This window comes from Dasypus novemcinctus, chromosome 17, assembly GCF_030445035.2.
Source record: "Dasypus novemcinctus isolate mDasNov1 chromosome 17, mDasNov1.1.hap2, whole genome shotgun sequence".
NCBI lineage: Eukaryota > Metazoa > Chordata > Mammalia > Cingulata > Dasypodidae > Dasypus > Dasypus novemcinctus.
This window is the reverse complement of record NC_080689.1, coordinates 86,190,871-86,208,467: the sequence shown is the minus strand read 5'-3', so window position 1 is coordinate 86,208,467 and position 17,597 is coordinate 86,190,871. Positions and strand designations below refer to the sequence as shown.

Sequence of the window (17,597 nt, the reverse complement as noted above, 5' to 3'; positions counted from 1 at the left end):
CAAAAAACAAACAAAAAAAGAACCAACATTTCAAGCTAGGAATCCTCATTGCATTTAAACAGTACGCTTAGGGATCTGACCATCCCCCTTTCTCCCTTCCTCACTTCTCTCTCTCCCAGGGCAGCAGGAAAACTGCCTCACAGGTCCAGTAGAAGATTCAAGTAGGTAGGTCCTTGTTGAACCAACTCAACACAGAAGACTATGGCTCTTTATTTCCAGCGTGAGAGCACCTACACCTCACCAGAAACCCCAAATATGCTCTTGGAAGCTTGGCTAGCACGTCTTACATTCCCTCCCCCTTAGGCATGCTAGGGAGTTCTAATTGATTTTCTGACTCCACCTTCTCCCAGACCAAGTTTCCTATCTCAGGACATTTAGGTAAATTACGCTTTCTCAGCAGAATCATCTCTCCTTTCTTCCCAGACTCTCCCCAAGTCATCTGGTACACTCCTCCAAGTTCAAGGAGAGAGAGAGAAAAAAATACAACACAAAATGCAGAGGGCTAGGGCAATGAAGGACCTCAGATGGACCTCAGGGTGCAGTGGATTCAGGTGTGGGAAGTCCGTGATATTGGAGACTCAAGGTGTGTGTTTCTGGAGCATGGGCCACCAGGGTTTAGGGGACACAGACCTGGGAACCACGTATCTGGTTAACATGGGGCCTGGGAACACCACAGCACAATAAAGACTTCAGGGATAGCTGCAGCTGGGATGCCAGCCCTAGGGGGAAGGGTCCTACCCACAACTTCTGACCTCCATGTCAGAAACCCAAAATTCCACCTCTCACAAGAATCTCCTCAGTCACTGTCTCACCAAATCGACATCCAGACACCTCCCACCCTGCATGCCCCTGAAACAGCCCGCTCAGGGCTTGGGAACACCCCAGCACAACCTTAACTAGTTATTAAAGAGCATTGTCAATATATTACTACTAACCTAAGAATTTTCCCCCAACCCACCCTATTATTATTTTTATATTTGTATCATTTATATATGAAGACACAAAAACAATAATTGTATGATAAAAGTTGTGAATTTACAAAGCAAACATGCATAACATCATACCGGAATCCCATACATCAAACTTCCACCAACACCTTGCATTGTTGTGAGATGTTTGTTGCACATGAAGAAAGAATATTGTCAAAATCTTACTACAAATTATAGTCATTATCTTACATTTGGTGTATTTCCCCCAAAACACCCTGTTATTATTTTTTAATATATTTTTTATGATAAAAGTTGTAATCCCATAAAACAATCATGTGCATGTGCAGAATGTCCAAGCAACACCCTCAGCAACACATTATACTGTGGCGGGATATTTGTTACAGGTAAGATAATGTCATCTGATTATTAACACCTTCATAGTATACATTTGGCACACATTTTGCATCCTGCCCCATTATCAACAAAGAACATCTTTGGCATAGACACAAGAATAGTATATAATTGCCACTAACCACATTCCACAGTTCACTCCAGCTTTATTTTCCCCATGCTTACCCACATTCCCACCACCCTGAAATAATGATGTACATTTGCCCCAGCTAACAAAGGACATTCTTGCATTTGTACCACCCAACACAGTTTCCATCCACCTCTTGGTTTGCCATGCTTTTCAGTTCCTAGAATATTCTCTAGCATTCTGTCGACTGGCTTTTACATCCCTAGACAGCCATTTTCAGCCACATCTTCTTTTATAAATTAACTGTTAATCACTATGTATTATGATCCATTGTATACATTTCCACACTTATACAGTAAAGCTAATTAAACACTTATACAGTAAAGCTAATTAAACACTTATACAACACTAAATATCAGTAGTCCATACCTGGCCTCCTCTTATCTCCTTTGAGAATCTTCCACCTACCACCAGGTCTTGAAGATATTTTCCTACATTTTCGTCTAGAAGCTTTATGGTTCTTGCTTTTACTTTTAGATTTTTGATTCACTTTGAATTAATTTTTGGATAAGGTGTGAGAAATGGATCCTCTGTTCTTCTTTTGGCTATAGATATCCAGTTAGCCAAAACTGGTTCTTTCAGCACCATTTGTTGAATGGACTGTTCTGCCCAAGATGTGTAGATTTGACAGGCTAGTAAAAAAATCACTTGACCATACATGTGATGGTCTGTTTCTGAAGCATCAGTTGGATTCCATTTGTCTATGTGTCTTTCTTTATGCCAGTACCATGCTGTTTTACCACTATAGCTAGATAACATGCTTTAAAATCTGGAGATGAGAGTTTGCTTTTCCTTTTTAAATGTTTCTGGCTATTCAGGCCCCCTTACTCTTCCAAAAAATTTTGATAATTGCATTTTCAATTTTTAAAAAATGCTGGTAGAATTTTTATCAGGATTGCATTGAATCTAAACATAAATTAGAGTAGAGTTGACATCTTAAAGATATTTCATCTTCCAAAGCATGAGAATGGAATGTTCCTCCAGTTATTTAGGCCATTTTTATTTCTTTTAACATTGAGTTGCAGTTTTCTGAATATTAGTGCTTTGTATAATTGGTTAAGTTTATTCCTGCCTATTTGAGTGTTATCTGTGATATTTTATTTTTACCGCTCTTAACATTTGGTACTTTTATTGATATAATATTCATTTATAGACTCTCTTCCAGGCCTCTCTCTCCTGTCTTTTCTTTTCAGGCTCTAGCACACCCTTTAGTGTTTCCTGAAAACCTGGTCTCTTCTTTAGAAATTCTCCCAAATTCTGTTTATCTCTGATATTCTAAACTCATGCTCATTTTTGAAATATAATCTTGCCAAATATAAGATGCTTGAATGGATATTTTTCTTTTGTAGCATCATAAATATATCATACCACTGTCTTCTTCTCTCCATGGTTTCTTGTGAGAAATCAGCCCTCTGTCTTATTGGGTATCCTAATTTTTTTTGCATTGCTTTTATCTTGTTCTCAGAATTCTCACTTTGTCTTTGGCATTTGAAATTTTGATCAGAGTATGTCTGAAGTTGTTCTATTTGGAGTATTTTGAATGGGAATACACTGGGCTTCTTAGACAGGGATATCTATGTCCTTCAATAGGGTTGGAAAATTTTCTACCATTATTTCTTCAATATCCTTCTGCCCCTTTCCCCTTCTCTTCTCATTCTGGGATACCCATGAGATGTATGTTTGCATGACTTTTCATGTCATTCGTTCCCTGAGGTCTTGTTAAATTTTTCCATTCTTTTCTTCATTTGTTCTTTTGTATGTTCACTTTCAGAGGCCATTTTTTAAATCCACCAATCCTATCTTCTGCCTCCTCAAATCTGCTATTTATGATTCCAATATTTTTTAATTTGACTTATTGCACCATTCATTCCCATAAGATCTGTTTTTTTTTTATGTATGCCTTCAAATTTTATTTTGTGCTCATCAAATCTCTTCTTAATATCCTTAATCTCTTTCGCCACCTCATTGAATTTATTAAGAAGATTTGTTTGAACATATATGATAAGTTGTCTCAACTCCTTTATATAATATGGAGGCTTATCTTGTTCCTCTAATTGGACCATAGTTTCCTGTTTCTTGGTGGGGATTATAAGTTTTTGTTGGTGTCTTGGCATCTGGCTTACTACAGTATTTATTCTGGGTGTAGTTTTTCACTTTAGTTTAGGGCTTCCTGCCCTTTCTGCCTTGCTGGTTGTGTAGTAGGAGCCAAGGATGTAGTTGGTGTTACAAGATATGGAGGCTGAAGATGCCCTCATTTTACAAGGCACCAAGGAAGCTTCTTCCAACTTTCTCCTTTGCCAGGGGTAGGGACAAAGTCACAGCTTTGTGGAATAACACTACTTGTGCTGGCCTAGACTGTAGCTGCCAGAGAGACTGAGGAAGCTTCACACCCCTTTCTCTCTTGCCTTGGGTAGGGGTGGAGCTGCAGGTGTGGGCAACAATCTATGCAGTTTGGGTCCAAAGATGACCACAGTTACCCTGGTAGACTTCCAATTATTCAGTGTTTGCCAGCCTAATGTACCTGAGGTTACCTGGATAGACTTGTGCAGGGCCCGCCAGCATCCTCTCTGCAAGAGGTGGGGCTGAAGCCTGGGCTAAGGCTGCAGGGTGATCTGGGTGAAATAACCTGGTTCCTACAGTCAATGTGATTTTTGTTCAGCCCTGTTACCCTTCACTCTGGGGGCAGGGTCAAAGTGGAGGGCAACAGCCCTCTTTCAGACTTTGACAGTTTCAAATTTTAGGTATTCTTAGGATTATACTTTAGCCAGCCAAATTTCCTAATCAGTAGCTGAAAGCAGTGGCCAAACATCTTCTCCTCCCCTCTTTTTGGGAATGGAACTTGCAATTCCAGCCACAGAATTGCACTGGGTGACTTGCATCGCCAACATCAGGTGATCACATGCCTCTGAGACCTGGCCAGTAATTTCCTAGAGAAGCTGCCACAGGCCCCAGCTTCCTCCCTGTAGAGGTGGGGCTGGGGCCTAGGCTAGATCTGCAATATGGCCTGGATGGACCAAAGCCGGTCCCCACCAGCACTGTGATTTTCAGTCCACCCTGCTTTCTCTCTGCCAGGCAGAGAGTTAAGATGCCAACTACTGGCCTCTTTCTCACTTGAACAATTTTGTTCTTCAGCTGTTCTTAGGATTATATTTTTGTCCACTGAATTTAATCATGAATAGCTGAAGTTGGTGCCCAACTGTCTCTTCCTCTTCCTCCCCCATATTTTGGGAGTGGAGCTTTCAGTTCCAGCCACAGAAGAGTGGCCAAACTAAAATCAACATATGCCATTGGCTGAGCATCATCCCTTATAACCTAAGCATTCTTCAATAGTATAGTATATTAAGGCACACAAAATTACTATTTGATGGCAATAAGAATTGAAAATAGTTATCTAAATAAAAAAGAAGGTAGAGTAGGAAATCAAATCATCTTTTGTGGCAATGAAAATAAAGGCATGGATGGCAAAGGGTCCAGTGAAGGAAATGTGTAAGGGAGGTAAATGCCCTCCCATAGGGGAAGTTTTGAATATGAAGGATCACGGATTTAATTTCGGGAAGGACCAGAGTTGGAGGATGATGGGGGAGAAGGAAGAAGATGCAAGGGATAAGGAAAGAAGATGATAAAATTTTAAATATTAAGGATGTACAATGAATAGAGAATCAATGCATCAGGGTGTAAAATATTAAAAAATCCCTAGCCTAGAGGGTCAATTCACCCTGTCATTTGATCTCACCAAGTGAAAGAAAGATTTCTATAGTACCCTTCCCTAAAGGACATGGTTTCTCAGACAGATGGAGGAAGCAAACCTATTCAAGTCAATTTGAGGAGGAAGCAGCTGGTGCTGCAAGACTCACTGCCCTACAGCCCTGGGGAGGAGGTTTGTGTTCGAGGTTGAAGCACTGTGGGAGGATAGCTGTTATGCTGCTGACAGTAATAATCTCCTGAATCTTCAGGCTGGAATCTGCTGATGGTGAGAGTGAAATCTGTCCCAGACCCACTGCCACTGAATCGATCAGGGACCCCAGATGGCCGGTTGGATGTATAATAGATGAGCAGTTTAGGAGCCTGTCCTGGTTTCTGGTGGTACCAGGCTAAGTAGCTGCTAACACTCTGACTGGCCTTGCACTTGAGGGTGACGGTCTCTCCTGCAGATGCAGCCACAGAGCCTGGAGACTGGGTCATCACAATGTCCCCACTGGCACCTGCAACCAGAAAAGAACATAGAGGATACATTAAATCATGAATGTATAAAATATGTATCTAAATGTAGGTTTTCTTATTTATCATATATATTCAGATCTGCTTTAGATGAAATGGTTTCCTCACTCTGCATGTTAAAAGCATTCTCCAAATTTATAAAGATAATACTCTTCTAAACCTCTCACCTGAGGCCCAGAGCACCAGCAGGATGAGCAGTTGGGAATGTGACATCATCTTGCTCACCCGACTGATGTACTCAAGCCCCATCTCCAGGGAAAATGCATTAATAGAGCTCTGAGCAGACAACCAAGTCCCCGAGGAGCATATGCAAATCAATAGAGAGTATAAAGGCAAATGTTCCTGTGCAGTGAGTTGTAAAGATAAATAGTGGAAGGAGATAAAAATATCAAGACCACAGGAAATGTAACTACTCACCTGCTAAAGGCAATTAAATAACTTAGCACCACTATTTTCAACAATATTCAGCACAATTCAGAAAATTAAATATTTTATCAGCAATTGTACTCTTTCAAATCAACTGTGCCCATCTTGAAAACAAAAGGAATTTGTAAGAAAATACATACATTTGTAAGTGTAATATCGTAACTTAAATAAAAGTTATAAATATGGTGCCAAAACCTAGGTGGAATATACTCATATCATTGGATAGATTAAGATGTAGTGCACGTGTTCTGTATCTATCTCAGTCTATTCTAAATTATAAACAGATATTTGAAGCTCCTCTTCAACATCCCAAGGGAACCTCACTTAACATATCCCAATCTAGTCCTCTGCATTGCCCTTAGTGCAGTATTACCCTCAGAAATGAGTCACCAAATACTTACAAGTCACCCTTAGGACTATCATTTTAGTCGACCACTTTCTAAAATCACTTATGTAGTGATTAGGAGACATGAAGTGTAACACCTCCACCTAGTGGTCATAGGTAAAATGGCTTCAGTTCAAAAGGTCTGATAGAGCAGTTCATTTATTCCTACCCAAAACCAATGATAATTTTAGAATTATGCAAATAACACCATCATGAACCCTTCTAGGCATAGGATCTTAAATTAGGTACAAGTATAACGATTCATTTTACTGGGAGGTTACACAGTAAACAAGTAACATTTCTGCAGCCATTACTAACCTGCTTCTTTGAGATTTCCTCCTCTGAGCTAAGCTGTTACTCAGGAAAGGCAGGGTAATGTGAACCTGGTCCATTCCAGGATCAACCCTCTGCACGAACAGTCAGAGGTAAGAGAAAATTTAGGACACTTTAACAATTATATGAATAAAAAATTCTTCCACAACTATGAGTATATCTTTTCCTGCAGACTTTTTCCAAAATTCCTAAGAGGTTTTCCTTGATGGAGAATGACCTAAGGCATGTATTGTTCTAATTCTAATTAATAAGTTCATTTCCTGTACTTTGTCTCCTTATGAGCACTTTACCTTAGGAGGGGTCCCCTCCCAGCATTCAGGAATGGTGCTGCAGACGCCCACATCATCAGGGAAGGTATTCCTTATCAGTTATCTGCCCTGTTCTTAGTTCACCATGTATTTATATTTAGAAGATGTTAAAAATTAATTCAGGTTTGCTCTTTCCACCCTTGTATTTTTTCCTCCTCTTCCACGAAGTTGCATTTAATATACATTCTTAAATTTGCTTATTTTGCTTGAATTTCTACTACTTAATTGATAGGCTTTCCTGCATCAGTGCAATATAATTTCCTTCCCATTCTTACACATTCAAAAATTTAAAGCCATCATGGATGACAGGATAACAAATGAGGACGTGTCATGAAGGGTAACTGTGCCAGAGGGGTCCACGTAAAATGTGAAGTAAGGAAATGTTGTCTTCAAGTAGGGGACAGTTGACCTAATGCGTGAATAGAGGAGGGGGCTGGAATTCAAAGCCCAGTGCAGAGCACTTCAGAAAATGAACAGGACTTGGGAAAAGATGGTCCTGGGTATTTAAGAATGACTAATGAAACAGAGTGTGAAAGCAGAACATGCATGTTCCAAGGGGAATATTAATTCGATGGAAGTATGATTAGGTTACATACTATGAGAATCCATGGAACAAGAGTTTGAATTAATTTTTCATTTTAGCAGGTACTTGTGGGTCATTTTACAAGCTATAACTCTCCAAAGATGCAGACATAGTGGAAGCCACTAACGTTTCAGTGCAGCTGGAAAACAAGCTTTCTGTCATATAATGATTTTTAAAAGTGAAATTTTCCAAATGCTCTCCCAATCCCAAAGATCCAATTTAGGCCCAATCATTCTTTGATAAGTGATTTAAAAAGAACACATTGTGTTAGGAAGAATTCTAAAAAAGCCTGGGGACTCCTGTCCCTAGTATATTCACGCCTTCTGTCAGTTGTTGACACACTGTTCAGGTGCTGCTGTGATGTGATTTTGCAGATATCATTAAAGCTATTGACTTTAAGAAGGGGGCTCCATTAAATCTTGCTCTGCTGGTCAGAGAGAAAGAGCCCAGAGAAATTTATAAATAATTAGTATTTGAAATGGAAGAATACATCTGAAGATAAGTGAGCACTCAACTTACCAGACGCATTTAAATGGGATCCAAAGAAATATGCAGTGAGAAATGCAGGGATTTTTCAGAAATCCACGTGGGTAAACATACAGAAAATGAATGACTCCAGAAACTGGCAACTCTCCTATGGTGCCAAAAATTTCATACCCAACAAACTGAAGGAAAATCTACTTGCGTTGTCAGACCAAATATTCCGACTTGCATCAGGGAATTTCAAAATTCATAGATTGAGTCCACCCTGTTTATTCTTGTTTTCTATATTTTAATAACAACCTGATTGAAAACTTCCAGTTACTAATTGGATCTAGCTAAACAGTACAAGCTGGAATTTCCCAGTTGTTTGAATAAAGGGATTAAGGAGTCCCAACTAATTTTGAGTATAATTTCAGAAAAATTTACATGATTTCTTTACAAAATGCTCATCAACATAGAAAGCACCTTGATTACTTTATGCGTTTGAACAAAGACTCAAAAATTGTTGGAAATTATACTATACTTAGCAACGAGAGAATGTGCGGAATGGATTATTTTGTTTTTATTCATTATCAAATTGTCTAAGTCCCTATTCATTTACACTGTGTGTGCATGTGTGAGCATGTGTGTACAGATATGTGTGCTTAGACATATATTTTAATATATATGTATTATAATATTTATGTATATAAACATTTGTAAATTTTGATCAGCTTAGTTTCTCTTTGAATGACTAGAATAACACAGGTTTCTTGGATCAAAATATGAAGAACTTTCTACCAAAATCAAATAAAAGAAAATCTCATCATCTTTGCATTCTTAAATAGGAAAGAAAATTATTCTTACCACCACATTTTGCTTTGCAGAAAACTTTCCTATCGTTATCACAGACATCGAACATTTGTCTTCAGTATTGAAGTTTTTACTGAATTTCCAATAGTACTAACAATAGGAGACATTGGACCTCCAGCAGAATGAATCTTCAGAAGCTTTTTCTCTCCCCTTCCACCCAGAATTGATACCCACAAAGAACCTCAGAATGTGAAATCGGGTCACTACAGTTGGAGTTAGTTAAATTAAGATGAGGTCGTCCTAGAATAGGGGACCAAATCCAGGGGCTGGTGTCTTTCTTAGGAGGGGACGTGGAGACTGGAGCCACAGAGGAGGGTGGTGTGAAGATGGGCAGAGAGGCAGTTGCCCCCACACCAGGCACCACCAAGCACTGGGAGCCCCCAGGTGTGGAGGGACTCTCCTCGCACCCTCAAAGGCACTGCCTGTGCCGACACCTGGATTTTGAACCCTGGCCTCCAGAACTTTGAAGAAGATGCCCTTGGCTGTGCTGGTGTGCTCGTGCAGTGTCCATGCTGTCCAGGTGCTGCCCAGGCCCACCAGAGGCAGTGCACGTGCACTGGCCACTGTGACCCCAGGTGCCAGCCAGGGTCAGTCCCAGAAGTACCTGCCTGTGAAAAAGGCTGTGAAAAAGGTCAAGGCCACTGTGACAGAGTCAGCGTCACACCTGAGCAGCACAACCAAAGGGCCTGATGCTGGATCTCTTCTCTGGGGGCCCACAGGAGGGGAGGCTTATCTGGTGGCGCAGTGGAGGACATGGACTCCCACACACCCTGCAACTGCCAGGTGCCACTTCATCCTCCTGGGGAGGCTGGAGATCAGGGGGTGCCCTCCAGGCCCTGGTGGTTTGGCTGTATGGTGGACTGTGGGGCCAGGAAGTGGCTCAACCAAATGCCATGGACAAAGTCTAGGACAGCATCTTGAGCAGGTTCATCCAGAAAGTTATTTATAATATGATGAAAAATGAGCTCACTATTGGCATTAAACTATTTTCTAATGGAAGCATCTTAGGTTATTGATGGATAAGAGACATCATTGAACTGTTTGCAAAACCATTCTTTTTCTATTGGAGAAAAAGAAAGTCACTTTATATTTCATACTTGCCCCCCAAAAAACATGGAATTAAAGATAAACAAAATTAATTTAGAAGAACTCCCATTTGATCTAAATGAAATCTCACATGTCAGAGATACTTAAATACAACCTCAGCAGATACATGTGGTAAATTGGTGTTAGGAATAGTGCTATTGAAATAAAAGTTTCCCTGAGGTACAGATGCTAGTATTCTGTCACTCATGTTCTGGTTTCAATGAGGTTAGCCCTCCTATCATACTGTAAGTTTCAATAAACCTTTAGTGCAAGTTATAATTTTGTTATCTTCTACTCTTTGTAAAAAGGAAATCATTGAGATCTTACCCGTGGCTCAAATGTGACCTTCTCTAAGCTACACTCAGCATATAAATTCATTACCTACACCAATGTAGGACACAACTCAGAGGCATGAGCCTGCCTGGCAGTGAGGGATTACTACCAAACACCAAGCAGCAATGCAACTGGAGAAAGACCTTGACAAAGAGGGGGAAAGGCTAAAATGAGTTTATATGGTTAAGAGACTTCACAGTGAGTTGGGAGGTCATTCCAGAGGTCATGCTTATGCACATTTCCACAGGATCTCATTGACAGCCCAAGTAAATATTGCCTTAAATAGCAGGGCACCCTAGAGCCATGGAGACATCCAGACCTAAAAGCAGTGCAAATAACTCAGCAGTTTGGTGCCCTGCCACTGAACCCTACTTCGGAAATTATCCCCCAGTGTGACAGAGATGGACTCAGTTTCCCTAAATATGGCCTTTCTACCCCTCCTATTTGAACCTAGAGTTAGTACTAGAGCTGATAAGATTATGTCCAAGACACAAAACTTTGGGCTGTCCATGTGACAGTCATAACTGTTTATCTCAACAGTTACCAACACCTACTTTTGAGGTTATTGGACTCACCCAGGACAACTAACAAGGAGATGATGATGGACAATGAACATTTCAATAAAAAAAGAGGGACTATACCTGCAAGCAATGTAGTCCCATCCATCTGCCACATGGGACCTAATCCCACTCTCAGTTGGAGGCAGAGTTGGCATCACCATCCAAGAATCCTAAGGATTGGAGAATGAATGATGGACTAGATAGAGTAGACTTCCTGTTATTCTATTATAGATATGATTCTAGCAAAGGAAGAAATTTTCTCATTGGTATGGAGAACTGGGCACAGGAGTTTCTGAGAGGAGAGAGAGGGGAAAACAGGTGTCCTATGTGGGCATTTTCAGGATGTGGGAATCATCCTGAATGACACTGTAAAGACAGATACAGGATATTGTATGTCTTGTCATAATTTACAAAATTGGTCAGAAGATAGTGTAAATTGCAATGTAAACTAAAATCATTGCCAAGTGGCAATATTCCAAAATGTGTTCATCGATGATAACAAATATACCACAAAAAATAAGGATGTTGTTAATGTGGCAAAATGTGGAAGAGGTTGGGTGCAATTTTTTTGGTAAAATTTATGTAACATAAATATTTTGGAAACTTTTTTAAATTATAAAAAAGATAGACCCATTTTTAAAAAGAAAACTATTCATTAATTTTTGCTTTTGAGCATTTATTTTTCTTTTTTTATTGCTGCTAAAAAAGTTTTTTGAGAACAAAATGCTGGAGAGAAACAATAAAATGGTCACAATGGACACCATACACTAAAAGACAGAGCCACTTAAGCAAGGGAATTTATATTGCCCTTTATTATTTCCATAGCAGGACTCCTGTGTCTCTTCTCCAGCAAATATTTTACATTTGATTAACCTATAAGTTCCCATGTTTACCACTATTTACACCAATTCCAACTTGGCATCTTCGTCCATCAGGGTGGACAACACAGACCCAGGGAGTGTACCCAAGAGAATGGGGGTTTTGAGATGCATCAAAAATTTCATCCAATATCTTCTAAGACTAGATGGAGTTACCTCTCCCAAGATGATAAGGAAATGGTGAGGAACACAAGAATTGTTGAAACAGATGTCTTTCAGACTTAACCACAATGTGGAGACAGCTCTGTTCTCCACACTGGGATCTCATTAACTAAGACCAGAGCAAAGGCTAGAAGCAAAAACATAAACAAGCAATTACTAAAACCACAATGATTTTTTAAATTGTAGCTATTAATGACACTTTCTAGTTAATGAAAATTTTGGAACAAATGTTAAACAGCAAAATACATTACAACAATTGATATAAAGATAGAGTTTTTCAGGCATTATTGAAAAGGGAAGGCCGAGAAATTGAACAAAAGAACTCAGTCTCTGAAAGTTGACCAATTACATAAACAACTAAGATCATTCGTCCTCTCAAATTAGCTGAATATCAGAATCAGGTGTCAAAATGTTTAGAAATATGAATCGTGAGTCACATTTGGACAAACTATTCAGAATTTCCAGAATTGGAGTTTGGGAATCTGTCCTGACCAAAGTCACTGAATTTGTAGCCTGTCTGCACAAGTTCATGATGCAGCATTTAGAAACTAATGCTGCAACATATAAGCTGCCCAAACGACACCAAGGACAGAATTCAATGTTTTTAGCATCATTTTATGAAGATTGAGATAAATAAAGCATAACATGATAATCATTACATTTATCTTAAAAGTAAAGAAATGACAAACTGGTTGAGGATTCAAAAATGAAGATGTGGTTTTGAAATTAAAGATCAATCTCTGACTTTATTGCAGTCTTGGCAAAAGCAGGAATATGCTAAGTGTTCAAGAGAAGAACAGGCAAAAAAATAGGTTACATCAGAAACTAGAGGATTCTGAGATGTGAGGATATATCTTTATTATGATAAAGACTCAGGACACAATACACTAAGAAGAAACAGCCACCTGTGGATTCTGAAAATGAAGACAGTGCCCAAATGTGGTCTTAGTGCCAGGCACTTCTCAAATATTTTACATATATAGACTCCTTGAGCCTCACAACAATCCTAAAAAACATGAAACAGTTTTTATATACTTGTACCACACTGTAGTAAAGTAGCTTCAATTTCTAGGACTAGAATGTGCCTGGACTATAAACGTAAACTTCATACTTTAGAGATCAAGGTCATAGAGAAAACTGTACTCATTTATTGATAGGTATACTTACAAAATAGAGTGGTTTTAGTAGGTGTATGAAAGAAAGAGGTGATTGCCATCTTCTGTGTATTGCTTTCTTATATTAAAATAAATCAATTTAATGGGTAGATATCAATAAAGCATGAATTCACCCAAAGGGTAAAATCAAGCTTATCTGGTATAAATTTTATTTTAGCCTGATTTTTGCCTATTGATCCTCTATCCTAAAGCTCTACTGAAATTGTTTATTAATGCTAGCTAGGAATAAATATTCATGACCACTGTAGACTTCATTTCTGTAACTGGTCACATAGCAAAGTACCTATCCATCACTACATTCTTCCACTACCTATTCCACGTTCCTTTCACCCTCAACCAGCACCTCAGTTGACCGTTTTTCTTTGCCTGATGGGATGACTCAAGTCTTCATTCCTGAAGATTCTTGGCCATTGATAGTCGTGCCTGGGTTGACTTGTTGCAGTGTTCCATTGACTTTAGTCACAGAGCATGGGAATAAAAGGAGGTTCCCTAGGTCATCTGCATCCCAGACAAACTCTTCCTTACCACCATTGTGTAGTAGCAATCCTTTTCCTCTTGATAGGATCAATCACCCCAGCCAGTACAGTAATTCCCTCTTTCTCTTTTGATTCAGAGGTATGAAAAAACCAAAGTGAGCAGGCTGCAGTCTTACCTTCAAGATCAATGGAATCGTATTTGTGTTTCCTGGTGGAAGCACTCCTCCTTTTGGGACAAAGACCTGAAGACCAGTTGACCTTAAGGTTGCAGGGACAGGAAACAAAAACTTTCCTCGTGGATCACAGGGATAATAGTGAGTGGTACCACTTGCATTTCCACCCCTTGATTCCAGGATTGTGAATCCCAGCTAGGAGAGAAATAGCACTATAGAGTGAATGCTGATTTAGAGCATACAAAGCTTCCTGGGAAGCATTGCCCCATCCCTGCAGGTACTGTCATCTACTTGACAAGGTAAGTGAGCCCTATTAGGATCAATACACTGAGATGGAAGAACCCTGTATTTTGTTGGGTTGATCTCCCATCCTCTCTCATCCAAAAGCCTGGCTATAATGGGAAACGGACTTTGGCCCAGTGGTTAGGGCGTCCGTCTACCATATGGGAGGTCCGCGGTTCAAACCCCGGGCCTCCTTGACCCGTGTGGAGCTGGCCATGCGCAGCACTGATGCGCGCAAGGAGTGCCGTGCCACGCAAGGGTGTCCCCCGCGTGCAAGGAGTGCGCCCGTGAGGAAAGCCGCCCAGCATGAAAAGAAAGAGCAGCCTGCCCAGGAATGGCGCCGCCCACACTTCCCGTGCCGCTGACAACAACAGAAGCGGACAAAGAAACAAGACGCAGCAAACAGACACCAAGAACAGACAACCAGGGGAGGGGGGGGGGGAATTAAATAAATAAATAAATCTTTAAAAAAACAAAAACAAAAAAACAAAAGCCTGGCTATTCATTAAAAGCCATTATTAAAATCCTACTACAAAAATACAGTATGAGGACTGTATGAGATTGCAACTAGTATTTGTGTAATAAGTATATGAATGAAAGGATAAATAAATAACATAAATTATGCCAACTTTATTTATAAGTAAAAGAATTCTAAGCAGTAAACTAATAAGTAATTTTAGATTTTTTTTGATATTTGTAAATTAGCAGAAATGAAAATAGGTTAGCATAGCCATAAATATTCAAGCGGAAATAAATTTTGATAAAGAGTAATGTTACCAAACGTGAAAAATATTTTGGGGATTAGTTCCCATGGATGCAAACAACAGAAATAGAGTGGGTTTTGCTAAGCAAAAATGAAAGTATAATATGAATATTGTGTGGCTTACAGATCTGATCACAAGTTGGGACAACATAGAAAATGTTTTGGAAGTCTGATGGCATTAACACAGTCTGGGACATCACAAAAGGAGAAAGACATGATCCCACTTCTACCACAGATGGATGGTGGACACTCCTGATGGCAACATCAATGCTGGATGCCAGTCATGAGACATTGGAGTTTGAAGAAATCTACTGCCACCATCACGGCAGAGGATTCAGTCTGATATATTTTAGACTCAGAGATGCATGTTAGAAAAATTTCTACATATTATGTCCACATTCTGTGAATCTAACAACTGTAAATAAATTGCTAAATGCAATTACTTCTTTCCAACTTAGCATTAACAGAAAATTCAAGACAAGATATGACCTCTTCCCACATATAAATATATAAGTAAGGAGAAATAGAACCAGGAAGAAGGTGGCAGAGTAAGGAGCTCCTAGAGTCAGCTCATGCTGCAGGGCAGCTAGTAATCACCCAGAGCTATCTAAAGCATCTGTCTGTTGGCTCCAGGAGACAAGAAGGTCATCCTGCAACATCATTGAAAGATTGGAAGGAGAATACTCCCCATCTGTGGTGAAGATTTGTGAGTAGGGCACTCCACATCCCAGAGATTAGTGTCCATCTTCCACTGGCTACACATGTTGCCTAAGGAGTGATTTCATGGCTGGCATTGGAAACTCCACTTCCCAAAAATGGAGAAGGAAGAGATGATTGGGCAGCAATTTAAGATACTGATTAGTAAATACAGAGGGTTATATTATAATCCTAAGAAGAGCTAAAGTTTGTACCTGTCCAAGTCAAAAAGAAGCCAGTAACACCATTTTAACTCCTCCTCTGGCACAAGGGAAGCAGCATGTACTGAAAATCACAGTGCTGGTAGGGACCAGCTTCTTTCCATCCTGACCAAATTGCCCTTGTAGCATAAACCCCAGCCCCACCTCTGGCAGAGACATAGCTGGAAAGGCATGCACCAGCCGATCCAGGAAAATATAGGCCACACAAAGGAGGCTGGTGATCATCCTATTTGGCCATGCAGGCTGCCTCAGGAGCTATCCTGTGATGGAATATGAATCTCCAATTCCCAAAAACAAGGAGGAAGAGATGGTTGACCACTGATTTCAGCTACTAATTACTAAATTTGGATGGCTAGAGTATAACTCTAAAAATAGCTAAGTTTTTAAAATGTCCAAGTCAGAAAATGACTGGTAGCCGCCATATTGACTATGCCTACAGCATGAGGACAAGCAGGTTCACTGAAAATCACCGTGATTTTAGGGACAGGTATCTTTCACCCAGGTTGGCCTGCAGCCCAAGCCTAGGATTCAGTCCCACCTCTTGTAGGGAGGAAGCTGTCGAGCCCTGCAATATCCTTTTCAGATAAATGATGGTGTATTTGGCTAACACTAACAGAAGAGCGTGATATGTATGGACAACTGCGATCATCTTGAACCTGTAATGCATAAATTGCTCCCCAAATCTGTAGCTCCATCCCAGTCCCAGGAAGCTGAGAAAGACACCTGAAGCTTCATAAGTCTCTCTGGGCAACCGCAGTCTAGAACTACACAACTTGGATTATTATACACAGAAGTAGCTTGGTCTGAAAACCTCGCAAGATGAAATGTGGAAAAAATTTCATAATTCCCTGGGGCACTGAGGGCAACTTGAGCCTCCACAGCTCACAACACCAAGTGCATCCTTGGCTCCTACAACACAAACAGCAAGGGAGAAAGGGCAAGAAAGCCCTAAACTAAAGAGAAAAAGTCCACCCTGAATGAATACTCTAGGATGCCAGACATCAAGGTACCAACAAAAAATTTCTGTCAACACCAAAAAAACAGGAAGATATGACCCATTTAAAGCAGCAAGATAGGCCTCCAAATGACATAAAGGAGTTGAAACAACTAACCATAGATGTTCAAACAACTCTCCTTAATAAATTCATTGAGGTGGCTAAAGTAATTACATGTGTCATGGGTTTCCCAGAAAGAGAAGAGAAGGGAAAAGGGGCAGAAGGAATATTGGAAATTATAATGGTTGAAAATATCCCAACCCTATTGAAAGACAGAGATTTCCATATCAAGAAGCACAACATACTCCCATACAAATAAACCAAGAGACCAGTTTTGCAGGACATACTAAAGGGTGTGCTACAACCTGAAACAGAAGACTGTAGAGAGAGGCCTGGAAGAGCATAAAGAAATGAATATTTTATCAATAAAAGTAACTAAGAATATCAGAATAGTGGTGAAAATAATATGACAGAATTAAACAAATATTCAGGAATAAACTTAACCAATGATGTAAAGCACTTCTATCCAGAAAAATACAACTAATTGGTAAAAGAAATCAGAAAGACTTAAATAATTGAAAGAACAGTCCATGCTCAAAGTTTAGAAAACAAAATATCATTAAGATGTCAATTTTACTCAAATTGATATACAGATTCAATACAATCCAGATAAAAATTCTACCAGAATTTTTAAATAAATGGAAAACATGATTACAATTTTATGGGGAAGGGTGAGCTGTCT

The 17,597-nt window shown here is 39.7% G+C and overlaps 1 gene segment (V, D, J or C); it reads right to left on the bottom strand.

The window, feature by feature from the left end:
• Positions 1-5,325: 5,325 nt before the first annotated feature.
• LOC101424113 (immunoglobulin kappa variable 3-20-like) lies at positions 5,326-5,933 on the bottom strand. The segment is given in 2 exon segments: positions 5,326-5,669; positions 5,853-5,933. Coding segments are annotated over 2 exon segments (393 nt in total).
• Between the last annotated feature and the right edge of the window lie 11,664 nt (positions 5,934-17,597).